This window comes from Equus asinus, chromosome 15 (assembly GCF_041296235.1).
Source record: "Equus asinus isolate D_3611 breed Donkey chromosome 15, EquAss-T2T_v2, whole genome shotgun sequence".
NCBI lineage: Eukaryota > Metazoa > Chordata > Mammalia > Perissodactyla > Equidae > Equus > Equus asinus.
Genome location: NC_091804.1, coordinates 32,028,625 through 32,050,193, shown reverse-complemented (window position 1 = coordinate 32,050,193; position 21,569 = coordinate 32,028,625). Strand labels below are relative to the sequence as shown.

General features: G+C 38.1%; 1 protein-coding gene across 1 annotated transcript in view; it reads right to left on the bottom strand.

The window, feature by feature from the left end:
• The window catches only part of TOP1 (DNA topoisomerase I), an 85,399-nt gene that overhangs the window by 9,656 nt on the left and 54,174 nt on the right, over window positions 1-21,569 (bottom strand). The window contains exons 9-14 of the mRNA XM_014845952.3: window positions 17,943-18,058; window positions 14,182-14,303; window positions 13,172-13,294; window positions 11,266-11,453; window positions 10,847-10,991; window positions 610-753 (exon numbers count right to left, since the gene is read on the bottom strand). Of these exons, the coding sequence (XP_014701438.3) occupies window positions 610-753; window positions 10,847-10,991; window positions 11,266-11,453; window positions 13,172-13,294; window positions 14,182-14,303; window positions 17,943-18,058 (838 nt within the window). The remainder of the gene's footprint in view (window positions 1-609; window positions 754-10,846; window positions 10,992-11,265; window positions 11,454-13,171; window positions 13,295-14,181; window positions 14,304-17,942; window positions 18,059-21,569) is intronic.

Sequence of the window (21,569 nt, the reverse complement as noted above, 5' to 3'; positions counted from 1 at the left end):
TTTGCTTCAGTACACACAAACACAAATATATTTATGTGTGTTGAGTTGTGATGTAAAATAAAATTTTTTGGTGGCTCATAGTCATTGAAAGTGTCAGGACTAGGCCAGCCCAATGGCACAGCGGTTAAGTTCACAAGTTCCACTTCTCGGCAGCCCAGGGTTCGCCAGTCCAGATCCCGGGTGTGGACATGGCACTGCTTGGCAAAAGCCATGCTGTGGTAGGTGTCCCACATATAAAGCAGAGGAAGATGGGCATGGATGTTAGCTTAGGGCCAGTCTTCCTCAGCAAAAAGAGGAGGATTGGCAGTAGTTAGCTCAGGGCTAATCTTCCTCAAAGAAAAAAAAAAAGAAAGGGTCAGTATTTCTGGCATATTCAGATTCATGCAAATCCTCCCATCAGGCAGACTGTATTCAGACAGCAGCAGACACTGAACGCCTTTCTCCCCACTTCTACCCTCCTTACTGGACCAGAGATTAAGTGAGCAGGACCACGAGTGTCCAGGCTGTCACTGCCTGTCTAGTACTTAGCCAGGGCCTGGAGAAGTAAAGGCTCTCTACATCTTTGTTCAGCGGAACACATTAGGCGATACGACAGGAACATTTTCTCACCTTGTCGATGAAGTACAGGGCTACAGCTCTCTGCCGGACTTTCATCTCTTTGGACTTCCAGTCTTCTCGATACTGGTTCCGGATCTTGTCCACACACTTCTTCAGCCGCCGAGCAGTCTCATATTTCTGCCAGTCTTTCTCACCCTGCAAGACCCAACCCCAAAGGTAGACTGCTTAAGGATGGTGGAGTATAGACAGACTGAATATCCAAGTTCAGAGCTCTGAACCAAAGAGAAGGAACTTGAGCTTAAGCAAGGCAGAAAAAGAGTAATGAAGAGAAATTTCAGGGCATTTAACCTGATGAGAACTCATGCTGTCCCATTTCACTATCAAACACAACTGCTTCCTATCTAATTGCTAAGAAAGCCTCTGGCTTTCATTCTGTAAAATGTTTATGTTCTTGGGAAAAGTCCACATGGCATGTCCCCAAAATTGACTTCTGTCAACACAAAGGGTATAAACACCCCCATTCCCACATCAGCCTCACAGCTTTGCTGCTGAATCTGCGACCCAAGAGCAGTTTTCTGCTATGACTGAATTTCATTAAATTCAAGACAACCATTCAGTTTGATGGAACTGTCAAGGAAGCAGAACCAAAAATTACAACATGTCATTACTAAGGAACACAATGACTTCCAGGAACAGCTGTAATTATTCACCATTTTCCAACTTCTGCATTTAAAAGTATTCTCAATTAGACTGAGGGAAACAATGTTACCGGGAAGACTTTTTTTTTTTTAACATTAGAACTTTTGGTAGAAGGTTTAAAAATTTATTCTAAAGCCAATAAAGGTTTTTTAAAGAGTATGAAAAGACTGAATCTAATCAACAGTGACAGGAGATTTCTGCTACCATGTGGAACAGAAATAGATTCACAAGCAAGGACCGATAATAACATCAGCTGAGAAAGGGTAAGGAAGAAAAAAAAATCCAAGAAATCGAAGAGGGCGAGGGAGTATTACAAGGCCTAAAACAGACTATATGACATGAACACAGGGATGGAATTTAAGAACCCAACAATCTCTGATGTGTCTTTTGTGTGTGTGTGTGTGTGTGTGTGTGCGCGCTTGAGGAAGACTGTCGCTGAGCTAACATTTGTGCCAATTTTCGTCTATTTTACGTGGGATGCTGTCATAGTGTGGCTTGACCAGTGGTGCTACATCCACGCCAGGGATCCAAACCTGTGAACCCTGGGCCACCACAGCAGAGCATGCGAACTTAACCACTACACCACCAGGCCGGCCTCAAGAATCTCTGCTCTTAATTTCCACACCCCGCAACAAAGGAAAGGCGTAGTGATTTCTACCCACACATGCCTGGTTCCCACCAATGATATGGACACGTGGTCCTTGAGGCATAAGAACTGTGGTCAAGGTAACTGGCTTTCTATGCACACAGGAGTATGGGGTACATGGAGCAGGAAATGTCTTCTACTTCTAGCTCTAACAAACGCTCAGAAATGAGAGCTTGCCCAGGTATGCTAAGGAGTCATCAGCACTCTGTCAGACTGTGTGCGGACTAGTTGTATCTACAAGTTTGGCTACAAAACGAGAGGTTCAGTAACTACTTCTTGTTGTGGGTGCATGATTTAGTACTTGGTGATACAGAAGAAATATCTAAGTTCTATTTCCTGACATTGGGAAGCTGAAAATTTCTCACTGATTTTTCTAAGTACATTTTGACATTTTAAGAGGTGAATAAGAAAAGGTGCGATACAAACTGTCCTCATGTATAAGTCAGTAATAAATCTCCATGACAATTGTTCTTACACACACACACACACATACACACAGAGAAAAGTTAGAACATGAAAGGTGCATCTTCAACAGTACAGTCTCCAGCTCAGGAATGGACAATCTCCCATCACTCTAATGTGCATAGGCCCCCCAAAACCTGACTCTGAGTCTTCAAAGTCCCGTAAGGTTACATTTGCTCAGTTCCTTAGTCATGCCACTGAAACAAGGTTTAGAAAAACCTAACAAATAAGTCATTCACAGAAGATACCACAAAACGAACTCTTCTTCACAGGTTGGCTGGGCCCTGGCACAAGGATCCAGGATTCTCTGAACTAAGAACACAGAGATGGGGATGGGCGCAGAAGCCACCCTGTTTAGGTCTAGCACGGGAGGGCTGGCCTCCAGGAAGTATGCTAATCCCTGCTGCCTTCAGTTTCCCTAAACCGAATCCAGAGAGTAAAAGGCATTTTTGAACAAGCTTTCTCAGACTACCTGTGGAAAATAAAATATCTATTTAGGTATTCCAGGCAAAGTCCTCATGAAAACCGTCTCAGTAAACCAAGGTATCCACTATACAGGGGCTGCCTTTAACACTTTCTCCTCTTCCCCTACCTCAGTCAACCTTCTGTAGTGGATAAGAATCTAACTTGATTAATTATACAAGACATTCTTTGGGTTACTTGTTTTTAAACTAGTGGGCCCACTGTATTCTCTCTCTCTTTCTAATATAAGTGCTTACTCGTTAAGTACAGTAGGGTAAGTAGAGTGAGGTTTGGATTCAGGATAGCAAAGTGGGAGGTGAGCCAACCCTGTTCTCCAATCCTTTCTCAGAAATTTGTATTGGAAAACATTTGCCAGTATTCTTAAGGGGCTCTTTACTTCTCACTTAGCTGGTGATCCCTATGTGAGTTTGCCATTTTATAGAGCACCAAAGAGAGTGAATGGCATTCTGAATTCAAACGTACCTCATTTAAATAAAAGACACAATAAACTGGCCCTATATAATTATACCATGTTTAAAGATAAAATCCAACCAGCTTTCAATACATACCCATTTTTAATTATATTTGTCTTTCTTAATAGAGTCCTTTATATATTTAAATCCTTTTTCAGACATTAGTGTATTTTCTTCCAATACTAATACCTTTCATTCTGAACAAATCTTTTTTTTAAAAGACTTTGTGTTATACGGATTTAAGCATACAGCTTGACCAGTTTTGACAATTCATGACTCATGTAACCTACACCCCATCAAGATAGAGAATAGTTCTATCATTCCAGAAAGTTCCCTCATGCCCCTCTCAGTTAATCACCAAACAAGAGACTACTGATCCTTTACTCTTATTTCTATCATCATAGATTAGTTTTGCCTAATCTAGAATATTATATAAATGGAATGACAGAGACTCTTGTGTCTGGCTTCTCAGTGTGTTTTTAAGATTCATCCATGTTGCTGCATTTATCAGTAGTTCACTCCTTTTAATTGCTGGTATATATGGTATTTCTATAACTATCACTACTGTGTTTGACTATAACATTATGTGTTTATTCTGTCGATGGACCACTGGGATATTTCCAGCTTTGGACTCGCATGAAAATAGCACTACTGTGAACATTCTTGTACAAGTCTTCTTGTGGACATATGTTTTCATTTCATTTGGGGCAAAAATACTTAGAAATGGAATTAGTATCTCACTGTGGTTTAAGTCTGCATTCCACTCATAATTAGTAATGTTGAATATTCTTTCACATGGTTATTTATTGACAATTCCTCTATCTTGTAAAGCTTTGGGTCAAGTCTTTTACTCTTTTTTATGGAGATGTTTGTCTTTTTATTGTTGTGTATATTCTAGATACAAGTCTTTTGTCAGATATGCATGTTGCACATATTTTCTCCCAGTCTTAACTTGTATATTTATTTTCTTAATAGTGTCCTTTGTTGAACATAAGTTTTTAATTTTAATGAAGTTTACTTTATCGATTGTTTCTTTTACTGTTAGTGTTTGTGTCCTAAGAAATCTACTCCAAGGTCATGAAGATGTTTTACCATGACATATCACCTAGAAACATGAAAGGTTTTAGCTCTTACACTTTAAAATTTAGAATTTTATACCAAGAAGTCAGGTTCAGAATATAATTTAAAAAAATAAGCAAATGTCTTATTTTATCTAATAAAACTCACCAAACGCAGAGCTTCCCAAGAGCATAAAGCTCTATAAAGATATTTTCCTTCAATCTAGCCCTTTAATTCCAGGATGGTTACATTTAAAGGGTTGTCATCAAATATACCTTTGAAACCCCACAGAATTATACGTTCTAAAAAGAGAAAAGGCAGAATTGTGTATCTGGCACTGAGAATATTTTAATAGAATTGAATGCAGTATGATGTCAACATTAAATGAGTCCTGAAGTTTGCTGTACTTCATTTATAAGAAAACTCATCATGATAAATTTTGTTTGTAAAGTTAAAACTGGTGTTTGAAGAACCTTACTTTTACTAAGGGCTACTTTTCCAGGTTATGAGACTAGATAATGCTTCCAAACTTGGCAGTGGATTAGATTTAGCAGTGAGTACCTATAACATGCGGGAAGTGAATGAGTAAAATACAAGTACAAGAGCAAGCAAAGAATCTTAGAATAGGAGAAATCTCTGGAGGCTAAGCAGAAAAGTGTAAAACAAAGCCCCATGATGGTAGCCTCCCATAAATTGGACCTAAAGACCTCCATAAAGTAAAACCACCAACTACCACCCTTCACATTCTACTACAAAAAAGCTTCTTCTTTATAGACTTTTGGATCAGACCAGGTCAGTGAAATCATGCTTTAATTATTGCTTTGCTCCAAACATATAGTGATAAAAGTGCTCCATACAAGAAGTGGGGACCTGAAGCCAAGGGCTGTGTTAGATTGGGCTGAGCTGGGCTGGAAGACTCCGTCTAAGACGGGAAGAATGAGCAGAGAAGTGGAGAGCAAAGAGGAGGAAAAGAAATGATACAGAGACCAAAGCCACTTCCCAGTCAAAAGCATTTACAAACAGAAATTCCAAAAGACAAGGAAAATGCCTTAGAAAAACTGTCGACAAAACAATACTTAGTACATGAATTCACTTTAGGTAACATTTTAAAGAGCAATCTGACAAAGGTTTTCAAATAAATATGTTTAGTATGACTAAAGAGAAGAAATTATGAAACAGAAATGAAATAAAATCAGGTAGATACAAAGTAAAATTAGAAATTCTGAAAACAAAAAATAATTGAAATAAATTATAGAAGGGATAAACTTTAGGTTGGATATAATAAAAAAGAGAATTAGTGAATTGGGAGTCCTAGACAACTTCCCCAAAATGAAGACCATTTAGGTCTAAAGAGATAAAGACTATGAAAATATAGTTTTAAAAAAAAAATGTGTAGATTGAGAAGCTCCAACATTCATCTAATAGGACTCTAAAAGAAGCAAATGGAAGGAATGGCCTAGAAGCTGTGGAAGAAATAATGGTTCAGAGTTTTCTAAAATAAAAATACATTAGCCCTCAGATTGAAAGTCTAGTTTGAGTATCTATAAAAATACATCTATACTTAGACACAGGATAGTGAAACCACAGATCACCAATGATAGAGATATATATTATTTATTGAAGAAAAGATAGATTATGAGGATGGAAATAAAGAAATTTTCAGGTAAACAAAAGGAGAATTTGCCACCTATGGACCCTCACTAAAGAAACAGTAAAGGGTGTATTTCAACAAGAGAAGTAAACCCAGAGGGAAGGTACTGAGTACAGAAATTAATCAAATATTTGACTGTGACAACTGTTGACTGGCGAGAGGGTTAGAGTTTTATGGATGATTGTGTTTTTGTGGAGTTTTTTTAACAAAAAGAAAGATGAGGTATAAGACCTGGAAATAAAGAGTTAAAACTGTCTTCCTTTATAGATAATTTAATTGTCTATCTAGAAACTCCAAAAGACACAGACACTTTTAGAATAAGAATTTAGCAATGTTTTGTCAGATACAAGATCAATATTCAAAATCAACAGCATTACCACTCTATAGTAATAAGAAACAGAAATGTAATAGAAAAAATCTGATTCAATAGCACTACCAACTGTGAGATCTCTAAGAAAAAAAGTTTTTAAAAATGTGTGAGGGGCCGGCCTGGTCGCGCAGTGGTTAAGTGCCACGTTCCACTTTGGTGGCCCAGGTTTCACCGGTTTGGATCCCAGGTGCAGACATGGCACCACTTGGCAAGCCATGCCATGGTAGGCATCCCACATATAAAGTAGAGGAAGACGGGCACGGATGTTAGCTCAGGGCCAGTCTTCCTCAGCCAAAAGAGGAGGATTGGCAGCAGATGTTAGCTCAGGGCTAATCTTCCTCAAAAAAAAAAAAAAGTGTGAAACCTTTGTGGAGAAAATCACAAAAAAATATTGGAGGATATATTCAAAGACATGAATTAATGGAGAGGTATTAACACATTCATGGATTGGAAGACAGTAAAATAATGTCAATATTGTCCCCCATTAATCTATAAATTCACTGCAGTTCTAATAAAAAGCTCCGAAGTGTTTTATCTTAAAATTAATGTGCAACAGCAGAGAGCCAAGAATAGCCAAGACAATTTTGAAGAATGAGAAGAAGGAAACCTGTCCTACTCAAAAGTAAAACCTTTTTTTTTTCTTTTTTTTGAGGAAGATTAGCCCTGAGCTAACATATGCTGCCAATCCTCCTCTTTTTGCTGAGGAAGACTGGCCCTGAGCTAACATCCTTGCCCGTCTTCCTCTACTTTATATGCGGGACGCCAACCACAGCATGGCTTGCCAAGTGGTGCCATGTCTGCACCCGGGATGCGAACCAGCATACCCAGGGCTGCTGAAGCAGAATGTGCACACTTAACTGCTGCGCCACTGGGCTGGCCCCCAAAAATAAAACCTTATAAAGCTACAGTGGTTAAGACAGTATGCTACTGATGAGGAAACAAACTAATTAAACAGGACAGAGAGCCCAGAAACTGTCTGACACATATGTAAAATCTGATATATGACACAGGGGGTAATACAACTAAATAGTTCTGGGACAATCGGTTATTCATTTTGAAAAAAATATGTTAGATCTCAATCTCATACTGTACACAAAAATACATTCTAGTGGAGCGAAACTTTAGAAATGTTAGCAAGGATATGGAGAAAAGAAGAACTTATATGCACCGTTGAGGGGATGGTGGTGACACAAACTGGTTCAAGTACTTAGAGAACAATTTGGAAATATCTAATAAAGAAACTTTAAGGGAAATTTTCATTCATACACACAAAGAAAATGTGTTTATTCCAGCACTGTTTATTATAGCAAAAGACTAAACAACCCTAAATGTCTCAAAAAGAGAACAGATTTTTTATATAATAAGAATGCTACGTAGCAAATAAAATGGATAAATTTGATGTCAAGATAACAAAGTCTCAAAACCAAAGCTGAGTGAAATAAACAAGTTGCACAGCGATCTCAATAACATACCTAATTTAAAATTAAACCTTGTGAAAACAGTACTACCTATTGTTTACGCACACATAAATATACTGTAAAAACACAAAAATATACACAAGAATGAAAACATTAAGTTCATTATGGTAATCTCCAGGGAAGGAGATGAACGGTATGCAGGGGGCTTCAGCTGTGTTTATCAGAATACGTTTTATGAACTGAAGTTAACTAAACAAACAGACATGATCCTGAGGTTTGACACAGCCAGATGGTGGGCATATGAGTGTTCACTATATTATCTATTCCTGTATATTTGAAATATTTCATTAAAAATAAAACTCCTAATGCTTATATCTTTCTATTTTTATCTAAAAAGAGAATGCTTTCCCTGCTGTCAGTGCAATTAAAAACTATTCAAAGCACTGTCAAACTCCAATCTCTGAAGTTCTCACTGTTCTGCTTAGTGGGAAATAACCAATGAGGACTGGCAGAAAGCTGAAGAAATCACATTTCTTTTTCCCTCAAGAGTACCACTTGCCAAGCCTTTAACCATCTTCATGACTTTTAGGATCCCAACTCAGTTGACTAGAATCAGCCACTCTGTCCTGGGTGTAAAGTTTCTGGGCAGGGCCTACATCATTCTACGTTCACCACCGTAACCATCCTCCAGAAACCTGCACAAATCTCTACAGTGATAGGAGTTATCTGGATATTGTCTGGAATAAATTGGCTGGCTCTCTGCCCTTGAGGTACTCCACCTAGCCTATCTAACAAGGATGGCAACCCTCAGAGACTCTCCTACAATCACCTCTAATCCTGCCTGTGAGAGTACACAGTGTGTATCTGTTTGGAATCTCTTCCCCTCTCTCCATCCTCTCTACCATCAGCTTGTCTAGGTCACCTCCACTTCTTGCCTAGAGTACTATGACAGCCTCCTGCTGGTCTCCCTACTTCTTGTTTGTGTCCAATCGAGTCTCCACAGAACCGCAGTCAGAACGATCAATTAGATCACAGGTTGCTAAAATACAAATCCCCTATCCTTTCCGTGGATAAATCCTATTCATCCTGTAAGTCTTGTCATAAATGTTACTTCCTCAGAAAGGCCTTCCTGAGTCCCAGAGACCAGATCAGGTGCCCTGGTAGACTCTCAAATGGTACCCTATACTTTTCCTTTGCAGCATTCACAATAGTTTGTATTTATTGGTGTATTATGTGTAACGCCTGTAAATCTTGCTGAAGTGAGATTATAGATTATGTTCAAGACACTCCTCTGTTCAAAGTACTTCAATGGCTCTCCATCAGATGCAGAAAATGGTCCAATCCTTTAGCATGACATTTAAGGCTGGCCACAATTTGGTGGCAGGATGTCAGAGGAAGGCATCAGGAGGCTGATGATCTAAGTCAGAGTTACTAACTATTGAATCTTGGGAAACTTTTTTTGGCCACCTAGAGACTAAATTTACTTATCTATAAAATTATGGCATTAGTATATGTCTGGTATGGTTGTTAAGACAATCAAATGTCAACATATGTGAAAATACTTTTTTAACAGTAACCCAATATCCATTATTTTGATAAAATTTTTTATTGTGGTAAAATACACATACCATAAAATTTACCATTAGTGACATTTAGCACATTCACAATGTTGTGCAAATATCACCACTTGATAATTCTTTTTGCTACTCCTTTTCACACCCCTCCCCTCTGTCCATAACAACACAATTCTCTCTGTTTGGAATACCTGTCTTTTAAGATATAATTGTAACCTGATTTCCTTCATAAAGTTGTTCCTGATCTCTAACTGCTGGAAATAACTGCTCTATTTATCTAAAGCATTTAACATTTGCCTTTCTTCTAATTTAACTGAATTCTTACCCAATTTGCCCACCAGCCTACAAGTTTTTTGAGGGCTAAAATCATTGTTTATCCGCCTTTATAGCCCTCCAGCTTTGTCTGTTTCAGAAGAAGAATACAAAGTTTCCTTATATGACTTGACTTTTGCTCAGCATGAGAGTTCTCCTTCTGATTTTATATTTACTCTAAACTAGGAAAAGAGAAATTTTGCAGTTGAATTGAAGAAAACATATAGATGGGTATTTTTCATTAGAACACAGCACTATAAGCTAGAGAATGTGTAGTTTAGTCTCAACAAGACACTTAGCCTTTTGAGCTGTGGCTTTCATATCTTAACAGATGTTTAATAATTTACAAGCCAAGATTAAGAAGGTCTGTAGTCCCAGTCCCCTGCATGTAAACAGTCACAGTGTATAGAGAACTAATTCCTTGACTGTTTTTTTGTGAAGCCCATCTCTCTTTCAGGTTGCTGTTCACATTTCCATGGTACATCTGAGGGTGGAAGTTCGTGGGATTCTCCCAAGCAGAGTGCCTAGCAGGCTAACAAGAGCTGACTGCCCTTCCAAGACAGTTTTCCTCTTTAAATAGCAGTATCAATAAATAACAACGCATGGGTATACAACAGTTTATGATGTGCTTTCACATATATTATCCCATTTGGTCCTCAGGGAAACTACCCAGATGAAACCTTAGGAAGCCAGAAGAATTAAGACTAGATTTCACAACTTCTTTCTGGATTCAGAGGAATTACATTCCTTTCCTCAGAGCCAAGAAAGGTGAGGAACAGGAAGAGAGCTGTTGAAGCCAATATAAATTTAGCACATTATTCACCACAATCTGACCACTGAACAGTAAGCAATGTGAAGGCAGGGACTGCATCTGTTTACCAACACACTTCCTAGCACCATGCATACACTGTGCCAAGCATATACTGGGATTTTAGTAAACGTTTGTGAATTAATAAATGAGTAAGATTACAATGTGATGCAGACAACGCATACATCTTAGGGAAGTCACTAGATAATGATAACCACGAAAGTACTTGTCTTATTTTGTGGCAAGGGTTTTCAGTTTGTCAGAGTGATTCTAGAGGCTGAGAACATCACATTTCAACAAAAAGACAGAGATTATTAGCCCCACTCATTGCTGCAGCTCTTCACTACCCCTTACCTTGATTCGTGAACTGGGGTTCAACATGATGTATTTAATGGAGCCTTGGATGTTCTCTGTCCAAGAGACCAGCCAAGTAACCTTGTTATCATGTCGGACCTCTTTCCATTTATGTCCTGGAGGAGGAGAAGGAACCTTGGCATCTCTGCAGAAATAACAAAGCAGGAGGGCAGTGAAAATGAGGAGAAGTGAGGAACAATTTCACCTTTCATGACCTGAAGGATATGATGAATCTGCTGAGCATATATTTCCAAGTTTCCTCCTCACCAGTCAATAACTGAAAAACATTTGGAGATCTATACATGGAAATACTGTGTCATTCTCAAACAGTCCTCTGTAACATGGGAAATATTGCCAACTACCAAGAACAAAGGAAGCCCCCCACTTCATTTCTGGCCCAAAGGATGAACTCTGCTCACTTGCTACAGTTGATGATTATATCCTCAGGCATGATCCGTCTTTTCAGCATGCCCATCTTGGGGTGGTTGCCACGGCCACGGAAGAGCCCAGGAGGTTCTATCTTGAAGTTGGCAATCCTCTCTCTGTGGTTATCCATAACACAGAAGCCATATTCTTTCAGTAATTTTTCATTCTCCTCTTTGATTTTCTGGAAGACGGGAAGGAAGTACTTAAAATGGGTTCAAATGCTATTCTCTACTCAAACATTCTTAGCTTTTCTGTGAGAACAGGTCAAGGTAGAGAAAAGTCTAAAAATCACTGAGAAATGAATTCAAAGAAGGGAAAACCTCTAAAAGATTTTTCAAAGTTAAATATAAAAAAGTTCCCCGAGATATCTACCTATAAGGATTGACTTCAACTATTCAAATTCAAACTAATCCGATTCTAAACTGATTCTCTTAAAGGATTTATGTGCATAACTATGTTACTTAGGTATTTTTAAATATAACTTTAAAAATTAACACCATTTTGTTGAGTACTGTCAAAATGTGGGACAGAGAGTCTCTGACAAGTCCTCATAAAGAACATCTCCATGTTTTCTAACAGATTCCAGAGACACTTAGTTGAATAGCATTTCACGTGAGTTTTCAAGCTGAAACAAACCTGTCATGGTTTCTTTCCTAGATATATGGGTACATAGATTCTACACTTTCTGATCCTTGCTACAAAGGGTGGGGGGCGCGGTGCAGGGAACTGGAGCCTCCTTACTCTCTGCTAATTCTTCGTTCATATTATACTTAGCAATTCAATTTAACCAAGTCCTGCTCCCTTGTTGATGAAAACAGATTCAGAACTTGCTGGCAGCAGTTGTCCTCAACAGGGGCTCTGACAAGGTGATACTTCTGAATCTCCCTATCTTTGGATCACTATTCCAAGAACAAAGCTCCAAAGTAGTTTTTAAGTTTAAAAACACAGCTAAAGTGAGTAATAAACCAAATGCCACTAATTTTGAATATTGGGGAAAAGACTGAGACTGAAGTGTGATGCAATTATCATTCTTATAGAAACAAGAATTTTTAAACTAAAGGTCAAATAGGTATCATTAAACAATGAGCTATATAAATACAGTGGCCTAAATTATATAAACATGCAAGTCCTTTAAAATACTGAAACTATGGGGCTTTGAAGTGCAAAGAATCCCTAAAATCCTTAACTTCTGGACCTCCAATTTGAAAATACAAAACCCTAGCCTGGATTCCTCTACATTGAGGCTTAACAAACTTTTTCTAAATAGAAAATATTTTAGGGTTAAAGTCATACGGTCTCTGTCGCAACTATTCAGCTCTGTCACTGTTGCATAGAAACAGTCATAGATGATATATGAACAAGCAGACGTGGCTTGTAATAAAACTTTCTTACAAAAAGAGCCTATAGTTTGCCTCCAGGACTCTAGAAGAAACTGACATCCCAGCTGGACAGTAGAAAGATCTTTCAGGAATGAGGTTGGCCAAGGCTGGAAGATGGAGATGGATGAGCGTGGCTAGATTTCAGGGTAAAATAGATCAAAGAATAGGGAGATACACGGCCAATATTATTTTATCTGTCCTAAATCGCTAATATCCAGGAGCCACTGTGGGGCAGGTCTTTCCATCCTTTAATATTATATTATTGAAGTTACTGACTGGTTTTTAGGTCAAAAAAGCACCAGGATTTTTATATTGAGCCATTAAACAAAGTGATTATTCACAATTTTCAGTCTACGTAAAACCCATATGAAAATTTAGACTTTGCTGGGCCAAGAATCCTAAATCTTTAGTAGAGAGCCATGTGAAATTACTAAAGCTGTGTCCTAAGAACTAAGGAGAAAATTAGATGAACTAATCACTACTTCAAAATTCTCTAGAGGTTTAAGAAATTCTGTAGTACCAGTTTCTCTTCCTTGCTCATCTGTTTCCGAGCTTCCGTCTGGGCTTTGAAATACTGGCTCATCTGGGTAAAATCACATTTGCTTAGGCTGGTGATAATATTCTTCTCTTCGTTAGTCATTTCCTAGTCAAAAGAGAAGGGGGAGTTAAAGGAGAAGATAAAGGTAAATACACTAATAAGCACTCAGGTTTCTTTGTGATTACAGCAAAACACCATTTTTTCAGTCAAAGATGTCCAGAGAGATAATCAATCTAAATTAGTGAGTTCTGAAAAAGGAAATACAATTTATTAATTTGTTCTATAATAAAAATTTTAATATAAAAATACTTTAAATGACTTATCATTGACAAAAGGTAACTCCTGGGTAGTTTCTTGGGCTCCTTGGCACATTGCCACAATCTCTTACGCATATACCACAGGTAGAGAAACATGAATATTGTTAATAAGAGAAATATTCCCACTCATTCTCTTTCAGAAACATTATCCCTGCTCTACTCACTTATTAAATTTTATTTCCAGAGCTATTCAGAAGGTAAACTTCAGCTCAGCCTCTGTCCATATTATTCGAATTGAGAATAATGAGATTGTTTAAAATCACCTAGGCAGATACAGGATATGCAGTTTCAAGAACAGAAAGTACCTAAAGCAAATAAGCAAGAATCAAGAGGGAATGGGACATCACATTAACATCTCTCTTTGCAACAGCAGACAGAGGGCAGTCCTACAGAGACAAATTTTCCTTTGCTCAACTGGAGTTGAAGTTTTCTGTTTGATCTAATCTGATAAACTCCCTCCTGCAGCCAAATGAGAGCTGAGAGAAAAGAAATATTAAGTATTTTTGTTAGAAACTTTATATAATAAAGCAAATGAACAGGAAAAAAAAACTTTTACTATAATAAAACTCAACAAATTTTACATCAGCGAATTTTTTGTAAAAGTATGCTTTATTACTTAGTAGTTGATTAATATTTCTGAAGAGTGCTAGGATATTAATACATGGGCTACAATACCTTTCTCCAGTCTTTAAAGAAGTTTTTCCTAAATATTTCCTTAGTAGTATATTCATGGTCGAGCATTTTTGCAAAGAACGTAGCTACTTCTTCTGCTTTGGGGCTCAGCTTCATGACTTTACCTAGAGGAAAAAGTGGTTCCAAAAGTTGAGGTATATAATTCATGTTCTGAGCATAAATATTGAGCTCTGGAGACATCTTACTAATGGTTTACCTTCCCGAGGTCTATAAAGGTCTAGTAACACATGGTAACAACAACAAAGACAACATACTGATTTATATCTACTTGTATAAATTCTCCTTCTCTTTAGCAGATATTTACCTGGGTCATTCTCTGGAGACTATGCCAGTAAACTGTTCCCAGGTGCCTGCTCAGGACAGGGATGACCTGGGGCAGGCCCAGTCACTCTTCCTTTTCCTTTCAGCAAGCAGGGTCCTTTACACCTCTTCAATGGTTTTTAAAAATCAAATCCTCAGAGGGACTCCTGCCACTGCTAAGCTAAGCAGCCTCTGTTCAAGAAGGGGAGGAAGGGATAGGGCAGGGAGTAGAAGAAAGGAATTGTGGGGAAAAGAAATAGGCATCTTTCTTCTTTAAAGTTAGGTGGGTGGAATATGAATAAAAAAATATATATATCTATAGCAGGAAAGCCCAGATATCCCACATGAGAAGTCTAAATAAGACCCTCCTCTGGAACCTTGCTACTCAAAGTGTGGTTCACAGACCAACAGTATCGGCATCACGTGGGAGTCTGTTAGAAATGCAGAATCTCAGGCCCCCATCCCAGACCTACTGAACTAGAAAGCGCATTTTAACAAGACCCTCAGGTGGCTGTGTGCGTACTAGGCTTTGAGATATACTGCTCTGGAACACAGGCACTATGAGGTTGCCTCTTCCAGGGAAACAGGACTCATCCAGAGCACAAGGGATGACTGGGGTTCTTGGCACTGTATAACATGTTTAGCAAAAGCTGTTCTAAAGGAGTTCTGATGTTACACAATGAAAACTGCTAACTGGTAAAGAAAATCTAAACGGGGCCTGGGGGTTTTGTCTATCTTAATTAGTCAATAAAGCAATAAAGGAAAAGTACTTGGGAGTTTAATCTACTTTGCAAACGGATTACTTTTAACAGTACTCTTACGGCCAATTTCCATTTTTGTCTTGAAAACCCAACTTTATAACACCATCTGAAACTAATCCATGACATAATAATCTGGCTATACTTAAATGAGGTTAAATACTATTCTACTGCCTTGCTATTACATAGGTACTAATAATTCACCAAGGATTTTCACATTCATTATAGAAAACTAAAACTTAACCAGAAATCCATTCACTTCAAAACTCACAAGACACCTCATCTCATGATGGTTGGGAAGTTATCCTATCTGACTGTAGGGATGTAGGAAATTGTAGCACAATATTGAAATTGTCGGGGTAGACAAAAGAACCTGCTTTGAATCCATAAATTAAAAGGCCAACAGGTGGCGCCACTTTCCCCACTCAAACCCCCAAGCTCCTGCCTTTGAAAGAAGACACTCTGGGCCTCTAAGATAGGCTGGCTTTCAAGGGTTTCCTGCACTTCTTCACAAGTCCCCCATTCAAGTCTGAATCAGAGATGTCAAGTAAAGTTGTGACATATTTCCAATAAAAGGAAAACATTAAGTCACCAACAATAAAAGAAATGAAATAAAATAAATGGCAAGAAGAATGTGAACTGTTCTTGGGTCTGTTTGGTATAGACTAAATACCAACAGTATCTGAAAAAAAAAAAGTGGAGGCTCTTTGGGCAATTTTATTTAATTCTGTCCCAAAAGAGAAAGCAATTTTGACACCCTTTGTGTTAGATGAGCTGTCAAAAGATGAAATGATGGCTCCCAGCAGCAGAGTGGTGGGAGGATGACTTGAAGGTTCCTGGCAATGGTAGCACTTTGTGGAAAAGGTTGAGCTCCAGGAAGAAGAAACTGCTGAGTCAGAGCTGAAAACTGAAGGTTCTTAGCAGAGGCAATTCACTGCTTCAGCCAGCCTGTGCCCCACCTCCCTAGCAGGTTCTAAAGGAGTCTGAGAATTCTCTTCCCTAGAGGGTAGGCAGGACTTACAGTATCAAATTTGACTAATAAGTCAAATACAACTTCTTGATTTGCTGCAGAGCAAGAGTTTACACAATCAAGGGGAAGAAATCCCAGAGAGAAACCCAACTGAGAAAATGCTAGAGCGCTGGAGCCGGAGCTCCTATGATGGACTGGACAAGAACTGAGGAAGGGACCTGGCAACCAGTGATGATGACTGGTTCAGGGCTCAGCTTACCATCTTGAAAAGTAAGAGAAACTCAAAGACTAAGGAATCTAGCTTTTCCTCAAATTACTTTGAATCTCAAAGTGAAGTTTTACAAGCTGAGCTTTCTGAAGCTTCTGAAGTAAGCCCAGACGAGGGCTACAGAATATCTGCACTTTTGTGATTGTCTTCTTTAAGGTTCTAGGCTCTTTCTCTTCATTAGAGTTTTGGCTTTGAGTCATATTTAAGAGTCTCCAAGGAATGATCAACTATGAGGGATGACAGTAGAACTCTGTCCTGTGCTCTCTGGTCAACACAGGTCAGAAAGCTTATCTGATGCAAGCATTGGTCAGTGAGGGTATGGGATCCTGCTAGACTGCAAACTCCATGAGATCAGGGATTAGTCAATACTGCCCACTGCTGAGTCTTGGCATCTGAACATAGGCACATTGAATAAACATAGTTTTAAACAATGAATTCCAACTTGCCAAGTTTGACATGTCTCTCACTTGCAAGACCTCTAGCCTTTCAGTATAAACTACTACCTTGACCTACAAGCATCTGTAGCCCTGAGGTCAGTGCTGGTGGACGGAGAGATGCACCAGAACTCTCTGAGTCTTCACCACTGATACTCCTGCCCAGTGCTTCTCAAAGTTTGGTCAGCAGAAGCACCCAATACTGCTCCACACCTATTTAATGGGCCCAGATTCAGCTGGTGAATCTTAAGCATATACAGGTTTGAGAAAAAATGCTCTAGCCATTTCTGGATAGAACTCTTGGAATGCAGGAAATTAGTTGAGCATTACCATCTGCATACTGCTATACTGCCAACACTGCCAATAGGAGTGTCAAAGACTACTCTCAAATTTGTCAACCCAAAGACAGAAATAGTGATAGGTAAGGGACAATTCTGAGTGTTCTAAGAGAACCAGGCAGGGCATTTCCTCAAAGCAGCTCATCACACTTAACTGGACATATAGCAAAGGCACAGTGTCGTGCTATGTAAAGTGAGTGATAGACACCTACCAGCCCTATCTAGAGACTGATGGCAGACAAATTAATCCTCAGCCAAATACTAGTGCTATTTCTAGTGATAAGCAGTTTGTCAGCTTGGATTATATCACTAAAATAAATTACAAGTATGGCTATTTCATTAAATCTTGCAAAGAGTAGCTGCTTAGAAATGAAGTTCAGATAAAAATATTTAGCTGGTGGAAGAGGTTCTGTGAGCTATGTAGATGGACCTTTTTGGGACCATGTAGTTAAGACATTAACAGCCCCTTTCTCAGGGTACTTCTTCAGCACAAAATGGGCCTTTAAGAATTAAGTGAACACCCGAAGACCCTTCCCCCAAACCCTACAATGACAATAAAACGAACTGAAATAAACAAAAAAGGATTATATAGCACAAGATCCTTCCTTATTTTCTATTCCTAAATAGAAGCAGACTCTTCTTGGCCAAGAATTGGGCGACCTTGGAATAACTCACCATCATAGTAAAACTTGACACTCTCTGGAAGAGGCTCATACGGTGGAGCAAATACAGGACCTTTATGTTCTAGGAACTTCCACTTGATGCCTTCAGGATAGCGCTCTTCTTCCCACCTTACAAAGACAAAATATATCCCTATTTAGTGATTACTTCACCTAATAAAGAGATTATTATCTATTAAATGCCTACATAATTATCTGCTCAACTGACTGATGCTCTGGAGTGACTCTGGGCCCCACATTCAAGGCCTGGATCAAAATAACCAGTGTCTTTCACTTTGAAAAAGCCAACATTCACAACAACTAAGATAGAATACTCAGGTGAATGGAGGAAAATACATTCCAACAATTTGGTTCAAAGATATTGGATACAAGAGATCATCACTCAAGGATCTCAACAACTGGGGGTGTGGAAATGGAAACAGTTGTCTTACAATACTGGTATAACAGTAAACCAATGGTAATACATGACAGAAGTATTATTTATGCTGTTAATACATATAGGAAAAGCCCTCCTGGAAATGGAAATGCCAGGGGAAGGTACAGGAGAAAACAATCCTATGAGAAAGTGCATAATGGAACAGAAGAGCGGGAAATAATAGTTCAGCTAGGGTAAACTGAGTTAAACGTACTTATGCATTATCTAGAGCTATTTAGCAGACACTGAAAAGTGACTGTAAAGGTCAGTGGAAATAACTTTTTTTAACCTTATTTTAAAAATGGCCAAACATACAGAAAAATAAATAATACAATGAACACCATATAGCCATCACCTACATACAACAATCATTATTATGCTGAATTTCCTATTGCTGAACCATTTCAAAACAAATTGCAAATGTGATACCTTACCTCTAAAATTTCAGCAAACATCTCTATAAAAATAAGGATATTCTCACATAACTACAATACTACTATCAAATCTAATGAAATTAATTCTCCAATATCATTCTAATACTCAGACCATACTAAAAACTTTCCAATTATATCCAAAATGTATTTTATACACCAGGATCCAATTAAGGATGATGCACTGCAATTGGTTGATATGAGTGAGTCTTTCTTTCTCTGGAATTAAACAAACTGTCTTACTACCATCACTGTTTTGTTTTTTTAAGAGTCAGTCAGTTGTCTTACAGTTAGAATATTTTAATAATTAGAAAATTCTAATAATCTATTTAAAGATTTTAATCTTCACTATTTCTATCTTAAAATGAAAAGCCCTATAGTTCCACAGAATCCTTCTGAAAGCCAATTATTCATATTCTATTACTTCCTATCATCTCCCAAGTCCAATATTTTAAATAAAGTTCAAAAACACCAAATAAAAATTACATATATTGAACTGTGCTGTAACAATAGCACTACTATAAAACCAAAGTCAACATATATGGTCAAATGATTTTTGACAAGAGTACCATGACCATTCAATAGAGAAAGGACAGTCTTTTCAACAAATGGTGCTGGGAAAACTGGATATTCACATGCAAAACAATGAAGTTGGGCCCTTACCTTACTCTATATACAAAAATAAACTCAAAATGGACCAAAGACCCAAACATAAGAGCTAAAACTCTTAGAAGAAAACATAGGGGAAAAGCTTTACCACGCTTAGATATGATACCAAAAGCACATGTAACAAAAGAAAAATTAGATAAACTGGGCTACTAAACTAAAAACTGTGCATCAAAGAACACAATTAACAGAGTGAAAAGCCAACCCACAGAATGAGAGAAAATATTTGCAAAGCATATAACTGATAAGGGGTTAATATCCAGAATATATAAAGGACTACAACTCAACAACCAAACAACCCAATTGAAAAATAGGCAAAGGACTTGAATAGACATTTCTCCAAAGGTATACAAATAGCCAATAAGCATCTGAAAAAATACTCAACATCACCAATCATTAGGAAAATATAAATCAAAACTATGAGATACCACTCACATCCATTAGGATGACTATTATAAAAACAAAGACAAACCAGAAAATAACAAATGTTGATGGGGATATGGAGAAACTGGAACTCTTGTGCACTGCTGGTGGCAACGTACACTGGTGCAGCCACAGTGGAAAAGATATGGCAGTTCCTCAAAAATTAAACATAGAATTACCTTATGATCCAGCAATTGCACTCCTAGGAATATACCCACAAGAACTGAAAGCAGGTATTCAAACAAATACTTGTACATCAATGTTCACGGCAGCCCTATTCACAATTGTCAAAATGTGGAAACAATCTAAGTATCTATCAACAGATGAATGGATAAATAAAATGTAGCTTATACATACAATGGAATATTATTCAGCCTTAAAAAAAAAAAGGCAATTCTGACACATGCTACATGGATGAACCTTGAGGAACTTTCTTAAGAGAAATAAGCCAGTCACAAAAGAACAGATATTGTATGTTTCCACTTATATGAGGTACCTAGAGCAATCAAATTCAGAGGCAGAAAGTCAGATGGTTACCGGGGGCTAAGGGAAAAGAGGGATGAGGGAGAGTTATTGTTTAACCGAGTTTCAGTTTTGTAAGATGAAGAGAGTTCTGCTGATGGGTGGTGGAGATAATGGTAGCACAACAATGTGCACGTACTTAATACCACTTAATTGCACACTTAAAAATGACTGAGATGGTAAATTTTATGTTTTCGTATTTTGCCACATATTAAGAATAGTTTAAAAAAAAACCTCAAAGTCAAGATTTAACAAAATTTTAGACCCAGAAGAAACACTAAAGATCTTCTATAACCAACCTACTACTTTACAAATATGAAAGTGGCAGGATCTCCCAAGTAGATGTTGGCATAGAAAAGCCTGGATGCAGCAACCCAAACCCCAGAGTCTATTACTCTCCAAATCAGAGAAAATACATATGTAGGTATTATGTATGTAGGCGTGTATGTGAGGACTGCTACAAGAAGCCCCTCTGTAGCAGTCACACAATAACTGTGAGGAGATTCAGAACGCCATATTTTCCCTCATCCTGGGACTTGGTTCCATTCTTCTCATCAGCCCCAATGTTTTTTAATTAAGACTACAAACTATTTTTATAATTCCTCCTATTCCATTATGTTCACCCTGAGGACGCACAGTAACTTCTTTACCATTTAAGCTAAGTTAGAGATTCAGTGAATCACTCAACACCAAACCTCAGTCTAAACAGAAAGACAGAACGTACCCTCCAACAGGCTGCTGTCATTGGAGCAACAGCTATTACTGTACAAACAGAAACAGTAGTGTTGGCCTTTTAGGCCCCCCCTCTACGGTTCACCAACAAAATTAAGAAAAACATGAACTCAGACATCAAAATGATTTTTCTATAGCAGGCTTGACTTATGAATTGAAGTTAGGTATCAATTTGATAACAAAATGTGCTTGAAAGGGGGAAGGTGGAAAAGTGCTAGAAATGTGTGTACGACAGGGAAGTAAACATTCATATGCCGCTTGAAATCAAGTTCCCTTGCAGTTAATAAGCACCTCACAGTACATTGTAAAATGCATATTTAATGTTGAAAGTTTCAGAAATAAAGATCATATACTACAGCTTTCTAGAAGCTAATTTCTGGAATCAAGGACAGTTTCTCTGATTTGAGGAGACTGTCCATCCATACTCCATAAA